At 46.8% G+C, this 22,960-nt stretch overlaps 1 protein-coding gene across 1 annotated transcript in view; it reads left to right on the top strand.

The window, feature by feature from the left end:
* The window catches only part of Oscp1 (organic solute carrier partner 1), a 27,405-nt gene extending 10,489 nt beyond the window's left edge, over positions 1-16,916 (top strand). The window contains exons 2-10 of the mRNA XM_028790153.1: positions 4,105-4,259; positions 7,079-7,246; positions 7,701-7,781; positions 10,851-10,954; positions 12,063-12,191; positions 13,049-13,121; positions 14,723-14,862; positions 15,945-16,008; positions 16,568-16,916. Coding sequence (XP_028645986.1) covers positions 4,105-4,259; positions 7,079-7,246; positions 7,701-7,781; positions 10,851-10,954; positions 12,063-12,191; positions 13,049-13,121; positions 14,723-14,862; positions 15,945-16,008; positions 16,568-16,684 — 1,031 coding nt within the window. The 3' untranslated portion in view covers positions 16,685-16,916. The remainder of the gene's footprint in view (positions 1-4,104; positions 4,260-7,078; positions 7,247-7,700; positions 7,782-10,850; positions 10,955-12,062; positions 12,192-13,048; positions 13,122-14,722; positions 14,863-15,944; positions 16,009-16,567) is intronic.
* Positions 16,917-22,960: the final 6,044 nt, after the last annotated feature.

Here is a 22,960-nt window from a genome sequence, read left to right as displayed (position 1 = left end):
AGAGAGAGAGAGAGAGAGAGAGAGAGAGAGAGAGAGAGAGAGAGAGAATAGATAGTGTGGGCCTCTGAAACTTCAAAGCCTGCACTGGGTGGCACAGCTCCTCCAGTAAGGCCATGCCTGCTCAGCCTTCCCAAACAGTTCCACCTGGGGACCAAGTGTTCCAACATGGGAGCCCTGGAGCCATTCTCATTCAAACTACCACAGTCAGTATCCGAGGAAAACACACCTCTCCCCGCTCTCTCTGAAGCAATTTTATATCAAGTACCAGCGAAGTGTAGTTGTGTTTGCCTCCAGTCTCAACACTCTGAAGGTGGGAGAAGGAAGGAGTATTAGAATTTCAAGGCCATTGTTGGCTATAGGCCTTAACTCCAGACCAGCCTGGACTACATGGGGCTCTGCCTTTAAAAAAAATAGATAGATAGATAGATAAAGAGATTTAAGTACAGCCCTCAGCTGTCCTTTCTTCTATAAAATGCTTTTAGAATACTATTAATAGAATATTCCTGCTCTTTGTTACCTTCGTCCTTTAAAAGTATATCCAGACTCCTAACACTTCCACTTCATCCAGCAAAGGGAGGCGGAGTTTGCATCTTTCAGAAATAATCACTCATGCCAGACAGTGGTGGCTCATGTATTTAATTCCAGCACTTGGGAGGCAGAGGCAGGCAGATCTCTGAGTTCAAGGCCAGCCTGGTCTACAGAGCAAGTTCCTGCATGGCCAAGACTACACAGAGAAACCCTGTCCCTAAAAACAGCAAAACAAAACAAAAGATGAAGAAAAAGAAGAGGAGGAGAAATAAGCACTCTTATTAAGAGTTCAATTTAGGGGCTCAGCAGTTAAGAGCACTGACTGCTCTTCCAGAGGTCCTCAGTTCAGTTCCCAGCAACCGCATGGTAGCTCATCAACCATCTGTAATGGGATTCGATGCCCTCTTCTGGTGTGTCTGAAATAAATAAATCTTAAAAAGAAAAAAAAAAAGAATTCCTTTTAGAGGCTAGGGTGTGGCTCAGCAGCTAAGAATTTGCATTGCCCCACAGAGGACCTGAGTCCCCAGCACCCACACCGTGTGCTTCACTGCCTTCTCTAACTCCAGCTACAGGGATCTAAAGCCCTCAGTTGGCCTCCATAGCCACTCTATCAGGCACAGATAGAGTACGTAGAATTAACACTAAAAGATAAGGGCTGAAACGATGGCTCAGCAGTTAAGAGCACGCTGCGTGTGCTGCTCTTTCAGAGGTCCTGAGTTCAGCCTGTAGCCACTCCGCCAGACAGCTCACAACTGCCTGTAACTCAGCCTCAGGGGACCCAACTCGTCTGGCTTCCGTTGGGTGCCTGTACTCTCTCGATCATGCCTAAACCACATGCACATGCTTACACACAAACACACAGATAATTAAAATAATAGAAATATATCGCCGGGTGGTGGTGGCGCACACCTTTAATCCCAGCACTTGGGAGGCAGAGGCAGGCGGATTTCTGAGTTCGAGGCCAGCCTGGTCTACAGAGTGAGTTCCAGGACAGCCAGGGCTACACAGAGAAACCCTGTCTCGAATAATAATAATAATAATAATAATAATAGAAATATATCTTCAAAGATAATCTTTTTAAAAAGAATTCATTTTATATAATTAAGTAGCCCAGTTGTCTGTGAATATATGCACTTGATAGCCATAAAGTCTCCCCTTTACACTAAAATAACTGGCTTAAGAGTAATCTGAGCTGGGCGGTGGTGGCGCACGCCTTTAATCCCAGCACTTGGGAGGCAGAGACAGGCGAATTTCTGAGTTCAAGGCCAGCCTGGTCTACAGAGTGAGTTCCAGGACAGCCAGGTTTACACAGAGAAACCCTGTCTCGAAAAACCAAAAAAAAAAAAAAAAAAAAAAAGAGTAATCTGAAAGGCCGGGCAGTGGTGGTGCACACCTTTAATCCCAGCACTTGGGAGGCAGAGGCAGGTGGATTTCTGAGTTTGAGGCTAGCCTGGTCTACAGAGTGAGTTCCAGGATAATCTGAAGGGCTGGAGAGATGGCTCAGTGCTTAGAGCATACAGTGCTGTCACAGAGGACCCAATTCTTTATGTGTGTGTACCACATGTGTACAAGAGTTTGCAGAGGTCAGAAGAATTCATCAGATCCCCTAGAACTGGAGTCACAGACTCTTGTGAACCACATGGGTGCTGGGAACTGAACCCTAGGCTCTCTGCAAGAACATCAATTGCCCTTAACTGCTGAGCCAACTCCCCAGAGGACCCCATTTTTGAAGACTGTCCTGGCCAACAGCTCAGCAGGTAAAGGCACCTGCCAAGAAACGTGTCAACCTGAGTTCAGTCCCTACAACAGTAGGCATGAGGTGGCAGGAAAGAAGCCATCTTGTCCTCCTCCGACCTCCACACATGCACCTTAGCACACATGTACCTCCCCACCCCACAACACACAGTAGCAATACAAAAAACCATCAAAATGTATGCATACCTGCTGCAGCCGTCAGACCAGAGCTCCCCTGCCTTCACTATGTATGCATACCTGCTGCAGCCGTCAGACCAGAGCTCCCCTGCCTTCACTAGCGTCCTTAGCCGAGTCATTCAGACTTTCTCTAAGAGCAGAGCTGAGGCCACGGCCTTCTGCGCAAATCCTTAATGCTCAACAGGTGAAGTTTCTCTGTCTCACAGGATGAGATCTATTCCTGTGCTGTGAAATCAATATCATAGGTCAAAGAGGGATTAGGGCATGCTAACATGGAGCAAACCGAGCAGCATGTTTTGTACAAGCATTAAAGACACTAATTGCTAACCACTGGGCAGCGTGTCCGTGCATTTTCACAAAATGTTTGTTATGAAAAGTAAATCCCCATTGTTTGTCTGATGTGTGAAGTTTAATTTGAAGTGAAAAAAAGGTTTAGACTGCTTAAAAGAGAAATAGCACCCATCACACACACACACACATGCACGCACACGCACGCACACGCACGCACGCACGTGCACACTCAAATAATGAAGTAGAATATATGTCGTAAAAGGGCCAGTGACATGGTTCAGTGGATGAAAGGCTTGCCACGCAGCCTGCCAACCTGAGTTCAATGCCCACAAGCCATGGAAAGATTGGAAGGAAAAAAACAACACCATGGAGTCTTCCTGTCACGTCCACACACCGTACCACACCTCACACTCACTCCTACACAAACTAATAATGAAATTCATCTATTTATTTAATTGTTATTTTTATTTTTTTTTTCAGACAGGGTTTCACCATGTAACCCTGACTGGCCTGAAAGTCACTCTGCAGCAGACTGGCCAAAACCTCACAGAGACCTGCCTCTGCTTCTCAAGTGCTAGGATTAAAGGCCAGCCGACATTTTTTAAGGACGTGCTCTAACTTATGATCTTTATATGTTTATAACAGTCTTTTTATTTATTTTTAATAGAAAAATTTTAGATTCCTTTATTTTATATTTATGAATGTTTTGCCTGCATCTATGTCTGTGTGTATATCACATGCATGCCTGGCACCCTCAGAGACCAGAGGGCATCAGATCCCACAGAACTGGAGTGGGTGCTGGGAACTGGGTACAAGTCCTCTGCAAGAGCAACAAGTGCTCTTAGCAGCTGAGCTATCTCTCCACCCCCACATTCTTTTTCTTTTTTTGGTTTTGTTTTGTTTTGTTTTGTTTGAGACAGGGTTTCTTAGTAGTCTTGGCTATCCTGGAACTCACTGTGTAGACCAGGCTGGCCTCAAACTCAGAAATCCATCTGCCTCTGCCTCCCAAGTGCTGGGATTAAAGGCGTGTGCCATCACTGCAAAGCAGCACTTTTTTTTTTTTTTTTTAAAGAAAGATTTTTTTCCTTATCAAGGCAGGTGATGTCTGTGGAGTGGTGTGTAATGTATAAAGCACAGTCTCCTTTAATATTGTCATTGTGGACATTGCCCTGAGTGTCATATACCTCCTGTTTCCTATTGGACACCTGGGGTTCTTTCCAAAGGGCAGATTTCAGTCAGCATTCTGTGTCTGAGCTGTCTGTGCCTGGCTCCCGTTCACAGATGGACAGCACTCCTAAACAAGGTTTCTTCCATCCCTTCCTTGCTCATCTGGATTCTGTCCTGTCTCTACAGTTCTGAACGACATCATTTCAACCATGTTCAACAGGAAGTTCATGGAGGAGCTGTTCAAACCCCAGGAGCTGTACTCCAAGAAGGCCTTGCGGACTGTGTATGACCGCCTGGCTCATGCCTCCATCATGCGACTAAACCAGGCCAGCATGGATAAGGTGAGCAGGCTGTCACGTGGTCAGCTCAGCGGCTGCTCGAGCACCTGTTGTGGATGCCCCTAGATGGGGTCAAAAGGGATTCCATGTGCAGTGGTGTCTTGGGAAAAAAGCAAGAGTAAATACGAGCTGTAGTCAGTTGTCAGGTGGAGAGCACCTCAGGAGGCATCTGCACCCAACCTCTCTGTTGTGTCTCACCTGCACAAAGGGAATGCTGCTGTTCACATGCTATTTACAGGCGTGAACATGTGCCACCCAGGTTCAAGTACTCACCCCCACACTTTACTTCTGGGAGGTCGGTAAGAGAAAGCACTTAGGAAAACCTGTATGACCAAAGCACAATGCACATATATGCAGATATCACAGTGAAACCCATTAATACAGGCAATAAATATACCTTAATGCTTAGGTTTTAGCTAAGCAGTGATAGCCTACGCCCTTGATCTCAGCACTTGGGAGGTAGAGGCAAGTCTATAGAGTGAGTTCCAGGATAGCTAAGATAACACAGAGAAACCTTGTCTCAAAAAAAAAAACCCAAATAATAATAATAATAATAATAATAATCTTATAAAAGAAAAAACTTTAAACTACCTCATTACAATAAATTTCAGCTCTGCCATGAAAAAACCAGGCATTTTTAAGGCATATTTTTAAATATTCAGCCTTTACTTATATGAACATATCTATGTCTTTGGAAAACAAATTATAAGAGCACTCTTTTTATTTACTCTTTTGTTTTATATGTGTGAGTGTTTTGCATGTATGTCTGTGCATCATGTGTGCAGTGACCGCAGAGGCCAGAAGAGGGTGGAGCTGGACTTAGAGATGGTTGTGAGCCACCCTCTGGGTGCTGGGAACCAAACCTAGGTTCTCTGCAAGAGCAGCAAGTGTTCCTAACCACTGAGGCAGTCCCTGGAGCATTCTGATTTTTAAAAAGAATCATGCCACATAACTGAATGGCAGAGGACATACAAAACTGTTCAGAAGAATTATGAATCATTTATGTAGCCATCTGCCATCCAGGAAGGAGAAGCTGACAGCAGAAGGAGATGCCTTCCTGCCAGAGTGTGGCATAGGACCAAAGGAGAAGACATTAGCTTCACCTGTAAATACTTCTCAGCAGGTAGCCCGGAGTCCCAGGGAATGCTGACATTGTTTCCTGCATGCTGTGAAGAAAATGGCACATCACTGTGGTCTTCCTCCTTGTCTAACCACAAGAAAAATGTGAGACACATAGCATTGGCATGCTGCAACATGCAAACCACCAGTATTTGGAACCATCAAGGTGGGGTTCAGTGGCTCAGTGGTTAAGTGGCTCAGTGGTTAAGTGGCTCAGTGGTTAAGTGGCTCAGTGGCTCAGTGGCTCAGTGGCTCAGTGCACTTGTTGCTTTTTCAGAGATTAGAGCTCTGTTTTCAGCCCCCATGTGGGATGGCTCACGGTGGCTGTTAACTCCAGCTCCTGGATATCAGACATCTTCTTTCATCTTCCATTTTATCTGCACACAAACACTCATGCATATACACGAACACATATAAATAAAACTAAATGTAAAAGCAAATGTCAGTGTGACCAATGAGGAGAGTCGGCTAAACCATCCCAGCCCAGGGGAACCCAGAATAGCCTCACAGCCAAACATACTGCAGGGGGATCCTGCAGCACAGTGGGACATTAGGGTTGGGGAAATGGCTCAGTCACAGCGCTTGCCTCACAGACATAAGAGCATGAGTTTGAGCCTCAGAATCAAATGCTGGGCATGGTGCTGTGCACGCATAATCCTGGCACTGGGAGACAGAGGCATGGTGCTGAGCACTAGTAATCCCGGCACTGGGGGACAGAGGCAGGAAGATGTCTGGAGCTTGCTAGGCAGCCAGCCTAGCTGAATTGGTGAGCTCCGGGCCAATGAAGGACCCTGTTTCAAAAGAAGTAGATGGCACTCCTAAAGATGACACTGGGGGTTAACCTCTTGCCTCCACAGGCACACACTTACACAGAAAAACCTAGGACATTGGAGAGAAACTAAACTAAGGAGGTTGTTCCTTTAGATAGGGTCTTCCGTAGCCCAGGCCAGTCTCTGGCTCACTATGAAGCTAAGGATGGTCTTGAACTTCTGATCCTGCTGCCTCCACCTCCTAAATGGTGACCTGCACAACCATGCCTGGTCATATGCTAGGAATCCAACTCAGAGCTTCCTGCATGCTAGGAAAGTTCTACCAACCGAGCCAATGCCCAGTCCCCAAGTTCTAGAACTACAGACAATTATTAAGTTAGACTTGAATAATGATGATTTTTCAACATGCTCCACTATATGAACACTTTAAGTCATGAAGACTAACACTAGATAGTGAGCGCACAGAATCAACATGTATGTGTTGCTAGTCCAAGAAGCCAGAGTGAGACCCACCAGCTTTAACTGAGCCCTTACCGCCTGTTGTTTCCTTGAGAAAAGTTGTCTCACCCCTGAGTCCATCTTCTCTCTAACAAGCAGGCAGCCTGAGGAAGGGGATCTGGATTCCAGATCCTCCCAAGTCCAGTGCTTAGTCAAGACCTCACCGAAGCCAATGCAGTTTCATGTGTGTCCCATCAGGAAGATAGGGTGACCAGAAACCATGGTTTGCTCAGAGACCTTCTGGCTACTCCTGTTGTGTTAGCTTAGTTGATAGCATCGCCCCTGGCATCGTCAGAAGTGCTCTGGCTTGGGTGACCACCCATGTGGTCACCTGAGCTGCACGCATGGCAAGCCCACGGCTGCTTTTCCACAGTGGCTCTGCTCAGGTTCTGGTCTGTTCTTCTGATCCCATCTATTCCGTGTGTGGGTTGACAGCTCTATGACCTGATGACCATGGCTTTCAAATATCAAGTGCTGCTGTGTCCACGCCCCAAGGATGTGCTACTGGTCACTTTCAACCATTTAGATTCCATCAAGGCTTTCATCCAAGACTCTCCAACCGTCATACATCAGGTGAACGAGACCTTCCGGCAGCTGACAGAAGTAAGCCCCCCTCCAGCCTGCCATCTCCCTGCCTCAGCCCTTGTTCTCAGTCAACTAGTACCCAGCAGATAATGCCGAGGTCAAAGCTTGCCACTCTTGTAGAACGTTCTAAAATCCCCCAGCTGCCTATTTTGTAGCAACCATGGCAATTATCATCTTATGCCCTCTGCTATAGTCTTTGTAGTGGGAAAGCAGCAACAATGAGCTTTCCCCACGTCTGGAAGGCTGTTGGGAGTGTGTGTCTGCTCAGTTGTGGAAAAGAGACACTCCAGGCCTGTGGAGAAGGTGGCATGGCAGAGTCTGTTCCACTTGGGAGGGAGGGTGCTGACACTCCTGCTGCCAAGGTCCCCACTTCTCTGAGTCCCACCCCTGAGCGCCCCAACCCTGCCTGCCCCCACAACTCAGCCCATGGTGGAAAGTGCAACGCTTCCCTTCCTCCGCCTTGCCTTGGCAGATTTATGGGAATCTCTCTGCTGGGGAGTTCCAGCTGATCCGGCAGACACTGCTTAGCTTCTTCCAAGACCTGCACATCCGAGTAAGTGCTTGGAACCCCCACCCCACCCCTGTGGCTGCTGCCCTGACCATAAGCCAGTCATCTGAATAGACCAGGAACAGGGTTTTGCACGGATAGTGATGTCCGTTATGCTTTGATCTGTGACTGTAAGCATTCTTGTGATAGATTTAAGCCATCCCCCCCCTCCCCGATCCATTGCGCTTCTTTGAAATGTGGGCTCATCTTCTCTTCAACAGAAGAACTGTGTTGTCTGGGTACCAGTGTGACCTTGAAGCTTTCCTCAAGCTCACATTCTCAGTGTCCCACCATTGGACACTGCCACATGGCTGCCCTCCTGCTCCCTGAGATGCTCCCACTTTCCTGTCCACCTTCCCTCCACCCCTCCCCAAGCCTTCCTGCTCCTGCCTTCACCTGTCCACCTGCTTGCTGGGATCCGTATGACCAGGCCCCTTGGGCCTATACTTCCACGTTTGCCACTAAACTGTTGCCCGAGAGCCAAGTTTCCCAACTCTGGTTTCTTTTGAGGACATTTCCTTTTCACTATTCGCTTGGGAACCAATGTCACTGTAATTCTCCAGTCTTGATTTGTCCAGTTGCTTCTAAAGTGCACATAGGGTTTGCTCTTCCTGTGGATCTTCTTTCTTCTCTCCACTGCTGACACGTTAGCTTGAGTTCATATACCTTTTTTTTTTTTCCAGTTTCTGGGATCCTGACTGAGTTTCTGTGAATGCTAAACAAGTTCCCTGCCACTGAGCTAATCCTTACCCTGCATTCATTTCTTAATGGCTGTTGTCCCCTAAATGTCCCTCTCTCATTGTGCCATGCCTACTCCAAACAGTTTTATACCCTAACTTTAAAAAATACACTTCTAAATTTGTGTGGGTCTGGGTGACTCTCCCAGATGGGGTTTTGTCCTATCCTTTAAAAAAAAAAAAAAAAAAAAGCTGAGTCACCTATCACCCGAGGTGGAAGAATGGTGTGCTACAGCAAACCAGCTCTGGCCTCCATGCCAGACAGCATCAGCTGCACACCGAGCCTGTGTTCTTGAATCCAAGCTTCTTCACCTGGAAAGTGGAAATGGTGGGATGTAATTTGGAGTTCACTGGAAGAACCCAGTGAAGGAACAAACGTATGTGTGTGCTCATATACAAATGATATAGAACACTTCTACAAAGCTTATGCAAGAAAGTGGTCATGGTGCTACCTCCTGGGAGTCAGGATTGTGGTAGAAAAGCAGGACAGAGGGACAGACACTCCTTTCTGTACCTTCGGGACCTCATAGCTCTGCACCAATGAAAACCGAGTCAAGAAGAGGACTGGTGTATCCTGAGTGTATTTCCCTTCCAAGGGCAGGAACAACAATAGATCTCAGCTCAAATTCCAACTTCGTATTTAATGCTAATGAATAACTTCATTGTATTTACTATGAATGGAGCAAGAACAAGATGCATATAGACTAATGTTCTTGATTGAAAATATAAAATTATGAAAGTACAAGCAAGAATAAGTTGTGCAGAAATTTAAAAATCAATTTGAACATACTGAAAATTCCACTCAGTGGTGTTACCAGGACCATGCATGCGTTCAGGCATATTTTATGGCTTATAGTAATATCAGCAGCCATATTGATCTCTCAGTTTTGAGGAGATAAAATTCATTGTAATGAAAGACGTCCCTAATCATAATTCTGTAGTTAAATCACTGAAATGTATTATGCCACTAAATATATTGGGCTTTAATTGCTAAATGGGCAGACAAAGAAACATCAAAATCACAGCTAGTCATGGTGGTACATGCTGTACATACCCTTCCACTTGGGAGGTAGAAGCAAGAGGGCCAGGAGTTCAAGGTCATTCTTAGCTATAGCTCCAGCCCTGTGGGGAGGGCTGCAGGGGGTGGTGATGAGTCACACAGCTTGGCAGTCCCTGGCCAATGATGTGCACAGCTGGGCTGGCTTCCATGTCTGATGTCAATGTTTCAGCTGCAGCTTGTGATTCCCCACACAAATTTTCTGTTTTCAAAATAGTCTTGATAGGTTTTAGATTTGTTAGCAAAACCAACTAAATCAAGACAACACGGCTCAGCACCAAGAACTCTTGCTTTTCTTAACCAAAGAAAATACAAAACTGCATGTCCAGTACCAAGCTTTCTGGATCATGAAACCACATGAGGCATCATGACCTGTTCCCGGGGGCCTGGACAGAGATGACACTAAAACCAGTTCCATTTAGTTTCCTCAGGAGTTAGTGTCAACTATCTCGGCCCCACAATCCTCTTCAGCTACATATCAAATTCAAGCCTGGAATTCACAGAGATCCGCCTGCCTCTCTGCCTCCTAAATGCTGGGATTAAAAGCATGCACCACCATGGCCAGCCTTCCATCTTGTTTTCTGAGATAGGGATGGCCACAGGGACCTGGGGCTTGCCAATTAGACTAAACTGGCTGGCAAGCCAGCCCTAGGGAGCTGCCTGTCTTCATCTGGGGTTAAAGGCAATTGGTCAGCATCCGTTTGTCCTGAGTGTCTCCTTGGAGGGACAGGACCCTGTGGCAGCAATTGCAGGTGGGACTCTGAGTACCCTTCCTGTCACAGTGAAACCATCTGTTTTTACATTGGCTCTGGAAGAAGTTGGGTCTTCATGCTTGAAAAGTGGTCCAATTGTATGCAGCTGGAGCAGTGGCTCAGCAGTCAGGAGCACCTAGTTTGGGTGGCTCAGCTCTAGGGGACCTAGTGCTTTCTTCTGGCCTCCTCCACAGGCACCCACATACATATGTGCACATATACTTATATACACATATACATAAATGAATATACACATACACATGCATGTACACATATAAACACATACATACACACACATACACACATAAAGTCATCATGTGGATGAGGTCACTCTAACCCTTGTTAGAGAAGTCTCTTGTGGTATGTCCTTCTCTCTGTGGGGTGTGCACACGCTGTCTGTGTTCCTGGTACATCTATCTCACTACGTAGCATTCACAAGCCACTGCTTACTGGTTTATCCTCAGAAGATTTGTGTCCATGAAAATGTACCAGAAAAAAAATGACACCAAATATATATTTTTTTTTCTAGGTGTCCACATTTCTAAAGGACAAAGTTCAGAACTCTAATGGTCGATTTGTGTTGCCAGTATCGGGGCCTGTTCCCTGGGGAACTGAAGTTCCTGGAGTCATTAGGTAAGTCCTCCATGATAACTGGCCAGCAGTGTTTGCTGTACCAGGAACACAGTGTGTGCCCACCCCACAGGGATACCAGGAACACAGAGTGTGCCCACCCCACAGGGATACAGGAACACAGAGTGTGCCCACTCCACAGGGATACAGGAACACAGAGTGTGCCCACTCCACAGGGATACAGGAACACAGAGTGTGCCCACCCCACAGAGGTGCCAGGAACACAGAATGTGCCCACCCCACAGGGATACAGGAACACAGAGTATGCCTACCCCACAGGGATACCAGGAACACAGAGTGTACCCACCCCACAGGGATACAGGAACAGAGTGTGCCCACTCCACAGGGATACAGGGACAGAGTGTGCCCACCCCACAGAGATGCAGTAACAAAGTGTGCCCACCTCACACGGATACAGGAACACAGAGTGTGCCCACCCCATGACGGCAGCACTGCTGAGCCTCTCGGGCTCTGTTTACATGTTCCTTCTTCAGTAAAGCTCAGCTATAGGGAGGTCAAGGATCTAATCATAGCTTTGCCACTTGAAGGGAGGATGCTGGGGCAAGCCAGCCGGTTCCCAGGTTCACTTCTTCCTCAGTTAAGTGGTCACTGTGAGGATACACGGCCGCACTCTGCCAGTCTTACCCAGCTCTGCTGACTGCCCGACAGACAAGATCATCTTTATCTTTTTCAGTTTGTAAGCCCAGCCTTTAACGGCTGAGCCATCTCTCCAGCCCTGTCTTTATCTTTTGTTTGGTTGGTTCCGGGAGCACTGGGACCCATGGTCTTGCACATGCTAAGCAGGTGTCTTCAGCTACACCTCCAACCTAGCACCTCTCAAAAGAGAGACTAAGCCCGGCAGTGGTAATGCACGCCTTTAATCCCAGCACTTGGGAGGCAGAGGCAGGCGGATTTCTGAATTCGAGGCCAGCCTGGTCTACAGAGTGAGTTCCAGGACAGCCAGGGCTACACAGAGAAACCCTGTCTCGAAAAACCAAAAAAAAAAAAAAAGGACTAAATTCCTTTTTGTCCTCTGTGTGCAAATGATATGTTGGCCTGGAGACTGCCCCAGCTTAGAGAAGTCCCTATCATGTCGTGCTGTGCATTTCAGAGTGTTCAACCACAAAGGCGAAGAGGTGAAGAGGATGGAATTCCAGCATGGCGGAAACTATGTTGCTGCCCGCAAGGAGGGTTCTTTTGAGCTTTATGGAGACCGAGTCTTGAAACTGGGAACTAACATGTAAGCAAGCAAGACCTCCACAAAATGAACTTGAGTACTCAGAGGTCACTCCATTTAAAAAAAAAAAAAAAGTTTTCTGAGAAATCCCACTGATTCTACTGAGGATGTGGGTTGGCTAAGAGGGGGCTTGCCTAGCATACATGAAGCCCTGGGTTCCATCCCTAGCACCACATAAAGTGGTATCGTGGTGTAAGCCTACACTCCAAGCATCAGGGATATGGAGTCACCCTGGGCTTCATAGTATTTTGAGGCCAGCCTAGAGTTTATGGGAGTCTGTCTGGGGAGAAAACAAAACCCCTTGATCACTGGAGTCATTAACCCCGAATATAATGCATGTCGGAGCCGTGACGTTCAAGCACTAAGGATCCCTGGCAACACCTCCAGAGGCAGAAGACACATACTCTTAAGTAACTGTGGATGAGAAGTAGCCAGTGTCCCTTTGCTGTGGAGGGCCACACCACCTCCCTGTAATGCTCTCTGAGTCTGCAGTACTGTTCCTTCTGGGGCCTTTTCTTGGGGAGGAACCAAAATATGAGCATTTTACAACTCAGTTGTGTTCTAAAGATTTTATTTATTTATTTTATGTATATGACTACACTGTAGTCACACCAGAAGAGGGCATTGGATCCCATTACAGATGTTTGTGAACCACCATGTGATTGTGAACTCAGGACCTTTGGAAGAGCAGTCAGTGCTCTTAACCACTGAGCCATCTCTCCAGACCCCTCAATTGTATTCTAAACTCAGCACCTCTCTGGATGCCATTTAATATCTCGGAATAACAGTCACCGTGCTCACCAGTTAGAAGGTATTCAGGAGCCAGGCTGGGTAACAGCACCGTTTTCTGTTGATGCCAGGTACAGCGTGAGTCGTTCTGTGGAAACGCACATGTCTACAACGGCAAAGAGCTCTGCCTCCTCAAGGACACAGGTAAGCTGCTGCTCTCCCCCTTTCCTCCTCACTTCTTCAGAACTTTGGCTTTCAGGGCTAGTTAACTTTCCCTCATCGTTTGCCGCCTTCCCCTCAGCCTTACACGTGCACAGATTTCTAGCTGTAGCTTAGCTCGGAGCCTTCCAGTGATCTAAATAATTAGGAAATTTGGGGATTGTTTCATCACAATTAAATAGGAGCCAAATACCAGGACACGGCAAATAACTTTGTACCAGAGCCAGGAGGCCTGGGCTGCTGGGTCCAACATGTGTGTAGATGGAGATATCAAATCATCCCTTCTCAGGAGTGCTTCCTGGTTGTAAAGTTCTTCTGCCCTCCTTTAAAATGAGGTTTTCATCCCTCTGAGTTCCAAATCTACAAACTTTCACCAGCCACATCCTGGCATTGGGACAAATCATGGACTGTTCAGTTATCATGTGTTTATGGAACCATGTCTGAGGGTTGGGTACAGGCACAGAAGCTCGGTGTCAATGTGGTCCCACCCCAGAGAGGCTTTTGGTTCCCTGGGAAGAACAATGGTAGAAACAAACAGGAAGAACATTGGCAGTCTACGCCAGAAGACCATGTGCTCTGACCTTTGGGTTGGGAGCAGGGGGCAAGGGATGACAATGGCTTTCAGACGAGGCAGCATGGAAATAGATCTCCAGAGTGGGCAAGACACCAAATAGCAGGAGAGGAGAAATGGGTGCCAGCCGTGGAGGCGGGATGAGCACAAGCAGAATGAGGAAAACAGTGTCTTGTTTGGAGAGGCAGCTAGCCTCCACATAGCTCCATCTTAGCACAGCAGAGGCCGGCGGCAGCGGCTTTGCTAGACAGGATGACACTGGGACCTGACTAAAGGTTTTAACTCCATTTAGGGGTTTGTTTTGTTTTGTTGGTTTTTCGAGACAGAGTTTCTTTGAGTAACCCTACCTGTCCTGGAACTCTCTCTGTAGACCAGGCTCGTCTCAAACTCACAAAGATCCACCTGCCTCTGCCTCCCGAGTGCTGGGATTAAAGGCATGCATTACCACCATCAGGCTCCATTTGTTCTTTGTGCAGGAGTCAGAAGGCAAGACAGAAATAAGAGAGTGTGTTTTCAGTAACTGACAGGAGTGAATTAGATAGAGCCCTGAGCCAGGGAGGAAGGTAAAGTCTAGAAAGGGTTGTGAAAGAGGAATGGCCTACTGTGTTCCTGGATGTCACCACCAGAGGGCAGTATGGCCGTTCCCCCGGAATGGTACCCTCTGAGCTGCAGACCTGACAGGAGCCATTGGGCAGAGGGAACTGGACCCAACTGAAGAGGAAGCAGGGCTCTCTTCTCTCCTCCAAGGAGGAAGATAGTCTGAGAACTGTGGTCCCTGGGGCAGTCCACTAAGATTCAAAGTTGAAAGTCTGTGCTTTGCGTCTTTGCTAGAGTCCCACTGCTGCTGACTGGATTGTTCTGGCTAAGCTCCCTTTCTGTGCATTAGTTGTACCCAGAAATAATTTAAACTGTTACTACTTCTGCTTTGTTGTATAATTCCTCCCTGCATCTCTGGGGTCTTGGCAGGAAATGTGATCACCCTGTGTAGCTATAAATCACACAGTTCTTTCTACAGGAAAGCATTGCCCCAAATCCTCTTGCCAAAGAAGAGTTGAATTTCTTGGCCAGGTTAATGGGAAGGATGGAGATCAAGAAACCAAGTGGCCCTGAACCAGGATTCCGATTGAATCTGTTCACAACTGATGAGGAAGAGGAGTACGTTTTAAACCTGCTTTTCTTTCTTTCTTTTCTCTTCTCTTCTTTTCCTTTGTTTTGTTGTTGTTGTTGTTTTGTTTGTTTGGTTGGTTGGTTTTGGTTTTTTTCGAGACAGGGTTTCTCTGGGTTTTTTGGGTTTTTTTTGACAGGGTCTCATATAACCCAGATGCCCTCAAATTCACTGTGTAGCCTTAAAGTCCTGATCCTCCAGCCTCTGCTTCAGAGGTGCTGATACTACAGGTGTGTGCTTCCATGCTAAGTTTATATGAGATCAAAGCCAGGGCTTTTGTGTATGCTGGATCTAGTGCCCTACAAACCAAGATAGTTCTCCAGCCCTAAACCTGTTCTTTAAAGATATATAATACATTCTCATCCCCATGGCTTAGAGCAAGTGTAAATATACTTATAAACCCCTACACAGGGTAAGAACACAGACACGACACACTGCAGACCGATGCACCACCAGTGAACTGATTTATTAAATCTCCATGGGGATTAGGCAGATAGGGCTTCCTGAAGTCACTCCCCCCAAAGCTCTGAAGTGTTAGGAGATGACCAGACTGAGCTGGCAAGATGGCTCAGCAGCTAAAGGCCCCAAGCCCAGGACCTGCATTCCAGTCCCATCATGGAGAGAGGACCACACTCACAAGTCATCCCTGACTCCAGCATGCTTGCCATAGCATGTGTGCACACACTCATGAACACACACTCATGAACACACACACACACACACACGCTCATGAAAACACACAAATATGGATTATAGAACCCTGAGCTGTCCTCAAGTCATTTCAACTGCTGAGTCTCAAATGTCTTAGTGAAAGCCAGTTTGCACCGTGGATTGGAGGGGCTGCCATGTGATCTGGGCCTCAGAACTTGCTAAGAGAAAGAGGAAATGTTGGCAGAGAAGCAAACACATGTGACTTTCTGAAATATAGGGATGGTGTGGCTGGAAAGGGGAGGGGAAGTGGCAGAAGAAGCAGAGAAAACAGGTGACCATGTTCTCATGAGGTGGTTCACCACACTAGGAAGCAGAAACATGAACCTTGTAACCTTAGGCCCATCTCTTCCTCCTCATGTAGACATGCAGCGCAGTCCAGGCCAGAGGAATTGTCCTATGAAATCATCAGCATACAGGCTACACAGGTATGTGAGGGGCCTCACAAGGTCTGGACCTATCCTCAGCATCTTGTAAAACCTTTGCTCTCCAAGTATGGAGATGACTCAGTGGTTAAGAGCACTGGCTGCCCTTGCAGGACAACAATCTAATTCCCAGCACCTGTATTATGGCTCACAACCACCTGTAACTCCAGTTCCAGGGGATCTGTGGGCACTAGACATGCATATGATACATATACATACATGAAGACAAAACACTCATATACAGAAAATAAAAATAAATCTTTTTAAGAAATGGGCAGTGGTGGTGAGTGCTTTTAATTCTATCACTTGGGAAGCAAAAGTAGGCAGCTCTTTGAGTTCAAGGCCAGCCTGGTCTACAGAGCAAGTTCCAGGACAGCCAGGGCTACACTGAGAAATTTGTCTCAAAAAACAAACAAACCAAAACAAAAGATCACCAAAGATACCCTATTCTGTTTTTCCCAGAGCTGAGCCCTTGATGGCAATGATAATTTAAGTACTTCCTGCCCCGGATAGGAGCCCTACAGACATGTTCTTTCCTTCTCTCTGCCTGCACTTCCCACAGGACCAGCAACGGAATGAGGAGTTGGCCCGGATCATGGGGGAGTTTGAGATCACAGAGCAGCCGGAACAGAACACCAGCAAGGGAGATGACTTGCTGGCCATGATGGACAAGTTATAGACAGCAGATGGGCATGCCCTAGCCCTTCCTCAAGAGACTGCCTTGTGACCAGCCTGGGACGGAGGACTGGGGATTTGATGTGCTCCTGCTGGTTTCTCCAACAAAGGTCTGCACCTTCTAGTCCATTTTCAAGTCAGAACAAACTGTGAAGATCTCTCAGAGAACATCCATTTCTGAAGCCACACACATTTGTGTATTTTCAGCAAAATATATTCTTGCTCTTAACCCAGAACTTCCCCTTATTCTTAACTCAGTGATAACCCGGGAAGCATCCTGGGCCATCACAGGTTTACCACAGCAGCTTTCCTGCAGCAACCAGCATCTTTTTTTTTTTTTTTTTTTTTGGTTTTTCGAGACAGGGTTTCTCTGTATAGCCCTGGCTGTCCTGGAACTCACTCTGTAGACCAGGCTGGCCTCGAACTCAGAAATCTGCCTGCCTCTGCCTCCCAAGTGCTGGGATTAAAGGCGTGTGCCACCACTACCAGCATCTTATGAGTACCTGTAAGGACAAAAGAGCAACATCTGAAAACTCAGTAGGAGGTTCTGGGGCATTCTGCCTGCATAACAAGACATAGCTTTAACAAAAAAAAGTTTGGGGACTCGGAGTAAACGCAGTAGCCATGAAAACCTGGTGACCAAAACTTGATTCCTAGAACCTACATGTCAAAAACCTGCTGTAGGGACTAGAGAAATGGCTCAGTGGTTAAGAGCACTGGTTCTTCTATCCAAGGACCTGGGTTCAATTCCTGGCACCCACATGGTGGCTCTCAAATTGTTGTCATCATTCTTTTGTTTGTTTTGTTTTTCAAGACAGAGTTTCTCTGTGTAGCCTAGGCTAGCCTCAAACTCAGAGATCTACCTGCTTCTGCCTCCCAAGTGCTGGGATTAAAGCATGTGCCACCACAGCCCGGCTGTAATAGGTTCTGATGCTCTCCTCCGGCATTCAGGCATACATTCAGACAGTGTATTATAGATATAATGCATAAATAAATAAGGTTTCTTGGAAAAGTGATGTGGTAGCACACATCCATAACCACAGCCTTCTACTGAAAGATGGGAAGTAGAGACAGGAGAATTGTCTCAAAGCTTGCAGGCCAGCTCACCCGAGGTATGTAGTATAGCAACAGAAACCAGAGACTCAGGAACCGACTCAAGTTTAAGATCAGCCTAAGCTTTACGAGATCCTATCTCTTAAAAACAAACAAAGAAAAAGAAAGAAACGCCGGGCAGTGGTGGTGCACGCCTTTAATCCCAGCACTTGGGAGGCAGAGGCAGGCGGATTTCTGAGTTCGAGAGTTCAAGGCTAGCCTGGTCTACAGAGTGAGTTCCAGGACAGCCAGGACTACACAGAGAAACCCTGTCTCGAAAAACAAAACAAAACAAAAAAAGAAACCCCAGGGATGGGGATATGGCTCAGTGGACAATGTCCAGCACAAGAATGAAGACCTGAGTTCAGGTCCCAGAATGCACATGAAGCCAGATGCTATCGAGAGTGTTTGTAATCTCAGAATCCTACAGATAGATTTGAAACAGAGATAGGAGAATTCTGGAAGCTCACACGCCAGCTAGCCAGGAATTCACACCAGCAGACCAGAGAGCCTATCTCAAGGTGGACAAAAGAATGCCCCAAGGTTGTCCTCAGCTTCACATATGCACCATGGCACACATGTGCCTGCACTTACACATACACACACACACACACACACATACACATGCACACGGAGGGGGGGAAGATTTAAATATTAAATGTAATTTTAAAAAATAAAGATTCTGAGGAGTGTTCTGTTCAGCTTGTTTTACAGGTAAATTTGAAGTCAGAGTAAAGGGCAGTCACCTCAGTGCGTAGTTAGTGTCAACTTGACACTAGCTTGAGTCACTGGAGAGACCAGAGCCTCAGTTGAGAAAATGCTTCCTTAAGATCAAGCTGTAGGCAAGCCTATAGGGCATTTTCTTAATTAGTGATTGATGGGGAGGGCCCAGTCCATTGTGGGTAGGGACATCCCTGGGCTGGTGGTCCTGGGATCTATAAGAAAGCAGGCTGAGCAAGCCTTGAGGAGCAAGCCAGTAAGCAGCACCCCTCCATGGGCTCTGCATCAGCTCCTGCCTCCAGGTTCTTCTTGCTCTATTTGAGTTCCTGTCCTGACTTCCTTCAGTGATGAACTGTGATACAGGAGAGTAAGCCAAATGAACCCTTTCCTCCCCAACTTGCTTCAGTCATGTGTTTCTTCACAGCAATATAAACCCTAAGACAGTCATGGCTCAGTTCAGAAGACATCCAACTCCTTCCCCAAACACATTGGGAGTTGTCACCTCTGAGAGGCAGAGTAAACCAGGCAATGACAAGACAGGCTTGCTGGGCCCAGGGAGAGCACCTGGGGGTCAGATGTTTGTTCTTCCAAGTGTGTGCTCCTTCCTGAGTCTACCTTTATCACCAAAGACATCCTTTTGCCATGACATCTGTATCCTCCAGGTTACCATCAAACACCCCACAGAGCCTCAGGCTGGGTGCCTCCCCCAGGGACTCACATGTCCTGCCTCAGGTCATGGGCTGCCTGAAATAGTTCAGAAAGGCCAGTAGCCCTTGTCCTACATGCTCCCTCCTGGGACCAGTAACCTTGTGTTCCTTCAGGGCCAGCCAACTGTCAGAGGTCGGAGTCCATTCTTATGAGAGGAATATCTGAATGACACAGGCGGCAGAGAACCACAACTGAGCAGGCCACCGTGTGAAACGGGGTCAACTTAAAGGACCGCTGAGGTCACACCCCATGGGAAGAATGAGGATCTGGTTTTGGAATGCAAGATCAGGGAATCTGCCCTTTGGCCAACACAAGGCATATAGTTTCGATCCTGAAAGATAAGCCACCAAATAAATCTGCTATCTCTTACCCAGTGAAGACAACCCTTACTACCAGGTGTGTTCAATCTTTTTGACAGTACCACAAAGTTCAACAACTGCACAATTGAGGTTTTTTTTTTGCCTCAGTTTTTTTTTTTTTTCCGGTTTTTCGAGACAGGGTTTCTCTGTGTAGCCCTGGCTGTCCTGGAACTCACTCTGTAGACCAGGCTGGCCTCGAACTCAGAAATCCACCTGCCTCTGCCTCCCAAGTGCTGGGATTAAAGGCGTGCGCCACCACCGCCCGGCGAGTTTTTTTTTTTAAATCATGACTTAGCTGGGCAAAGGAGGCCTATGCCTTTAATCCCAGCACTCAGGATGCAGAGGCAAGTGGATCTCTGAGTTCGAGGCCAAACCTGGTCTACAGAGTGAATTCTAGGACAGCTGGGGCCACACAGAGAAACCCTGTCTTGAAAATAAATAAATCCAACAAAAACAAAACAACAAAAATTTGCTTCTTGTTTGTTTTGAGGCAATTCATTAAGACAGGAAACAGAGCATGCACTGGCTGGACCTCTGGAAGAGCAGTCAGTGCTCTTAACCACTGAGCCAGCTCTCCAGCCCCTTGTTTTTGCTTTTATAAGACAGGGTCTCACTATGTAGCTCTGACTGTCCTGGTATTTACTATGTGACCAGGCTGGCCCGGAACTCACAGTGATCCCCCTGCTTCTGCCTCTCAAGTACTGGGAATAAAGGTGTATGCTACTGAATACAGCTAAATTTACAATTCTGTGTTGGGCTGCATTTATGGCTATTCTGAGTCACATGTTTCCCATGTGCTGCAGGTTAGATCTACCTGTTTCTGTTGGAGAAGAAACTTCAACTGCCTTAAATTGCCTGCTACAAATATACCACGTGAACTCTGTTTAGCCTCCAAGCTCTCTGGCCCACAGCTGGGGACTGACTGGGGAAGGGGTGGGGGAGAAGATTCTGTGATTCTCCATACTGTCACAGACGTAAACTTCATTGTCATCTGGGACTGGATGTAGGAGATGGGCCACCCTTGCCCAGAAACTACGGCCTCCTCCCTCCACCTGTCCTGCAGAGATGCAAACTATCTGAAACATACCTGTCCTCCTCAGTAAATAAACAAGAGATACACATCTGTGCTGATGAAGCAATCTCTGAGTTTCATGCTTCTAGACCTGCACAAATATTGAGAAAAGCAAGTTTGTTTGCGTGGGAATCAGGACGGGAATAATAGAAAAGAAGACAGGAGCCAGTGTGTGACTCCCCAGGCTCCACTCCTAACCCTGCGGAAAGAAAAAACAAAAACAAAAAACCATTTACCTAAAATTTTGACTAAGTAATATCTGAGTTTCCATTTAGAATCAAACCAAAGGGTTTGCAATATAGTTTATCAGGTAAAGGTACCACACACACACACACACACACACACACACACACACGGACCTAAGTTGAATCTATAGAATGCATGTAAAAGTGGAAGGAAATAACCCACTCCACAAAGTTGTCCTCTTCCTTCTACATGTGCGTATAAATGAATAAAGGCACAAGGGCTTCATGCAATGCCCAGCAGGGTTGGGACTGGGATGCTGTGCTTTGGTCCCATCTCTGCCCCAAATTTACCTCGTTGTCTTCCACCAGTTACCCACATCAAGCACCAGGACTCTTGACTGTAAAAAAGAGGGCGATCTAATTCAAAGGCTCCAACCCAGCTGACCCAAGTGAAAGTGCTAAATCTCCAGGCTCTAGGCATTGCCCCAGGCAGACACGGGACTAGGGTGTCCTCCACACAGCCCTGTGCCCTGCTTCCTCCTGTTCTTCCAGGCCTTTTATGACCATGGCCTCCCCTCAGTTAAACTGCACAGGCTGAAGAGAGGGCTCAGTAGTTAAGAGCACTGGTTGCTTCCAGAGTACCCAGGTTCAATTCCCAGAACCAATGTGTTGCTTCACAACTGTCTGTAGCATCTTTAACTCCAGAATCAGGGCTTGCTTTTGGCCTTCACAAGCACCGGGCACACAAACAAACAAACATGTAGGCAAAACACCTATGTATATTAAATAAAAAATAAAACTGTCCTCTCTTATTTTAGAGTTAGAGGCACTAGAAGTAAATAAGGAAACAACAAACAAACAAACAAACAAACAAAAAAACCACTTTTAATAGTTGCTCAAAGAATACTGGAATAAAAAAAGAAGAGAAAACATATTTAGCCCTTGGTTCCAAGAGGAAAGTTGTTTTTTTGTGGTCCACAAAAGTATCTAACCATTTCTAAAGGTAAAAATTTAGCTGGGGTTGGTGACACATATCTTTAATCCTAACACTTTTTTTTTAAAGTTGTTTTATTATTTTATGGGTATGAGTATTTTGTCTGCATGTTTGTCTGGTCTGTGTAGCACATACCTTCAGGGCCCACTGAGGTCAGAAGAGGGCATTGGACTCCCTGGAACTGAAGTTAGAGACAGTTGTTTGGTGCCATGTGGTGCTAGGAATTGAATCTGGGACCTCTGGATCAGGAGCAAATGCTCTTAACCACTGAGCCATCTCTCTGGTCTCTAATCCTAGCATTTAAAACACTGAGGCAGGAGGAGGAGAAGGTTGTGAGTTCCAGGTCACCTTGGGCTACACAACCAAACCTTAACTCCAAAAATATAAAAACAAGATAAGATGGGTATACTAGTGCTTGTTTGTAATCTCAGGACTTGGGAGGTAAAGGCCCAGAGGATCAAAAGTTCAAGAGCAGCTTCTGTTAGGAGCCGCGTTCGCCATTGCAACATGGCGCCGGTTTCCTGCTTCCTGGTTCTTCTTGCAAGCCTTGCTTGAATGTGCGCCTGCACAAGGCGCGAAAACCAGTATGCTAATTTGGCGATATCATAAGAGCCAATGAGTGTGTGGCACGTCTCCTAAAGCTCTATATAAGCCACAGGTTTTTGGGGCTTGGTGTCCCTCACCTCACTGCCATCTAAAAGAGCTGTAACAATAAACTGCTGTCAGAAGAATCCTGAGTGTGGCGTTCTCCTTATCGGCGAGGCGGCGCCCCGCAACTGGTGCCGGAAACCCGGGGACGAAGCTGAACGTCTCGGTGTTTTATCCAGTTTCGAGGGACCCTGTTGGCTCAACAGAGGATTCAGAACTGATGGTGCGAGAAGTCTAGATGCTTTTCTGCAAGGTATGGTGGATCCTGTCTATTTTGCTATTGCTATCCCCGTTTGGGCCGTGGTAGTTCTTGTGCTCTGCTTCTGTTTTAACTGCCATACACAAGGAAAGGAGTGTACTTGCCCTCTGTGTATTCAGGAGCTGTAAGTCACAGGTAGATAACTGTGCAAGTTCGTTCCCTCTAAGCAGTATGGGTAACCACCAAATGAAGCCGCTTCTCTCAGCGATGCAGGCGTTGCTGCGCGAGCGCGGTTTAAAGGTT

This window comes from Grammomys surdaster, unplaced genomic scaffold, assembly GCF_004785775.1.
Source record: "Grammomys surdaster isolate TR1022 unplaced genomic scaffold, NIH_TR_1.0 125863, whole genome shotgun sequence".
Classification (NCBI taxonomy): Eukaryota; Metazoa; Chordata; class Mammalia; order Rodentia; family Muridae; genus Grammomys; species Grammomys surdaster.
Note: the sequence above shows the minus strand (reverse complement) of the source record. Positions and strands in the feature narration are given on the sequence as shown.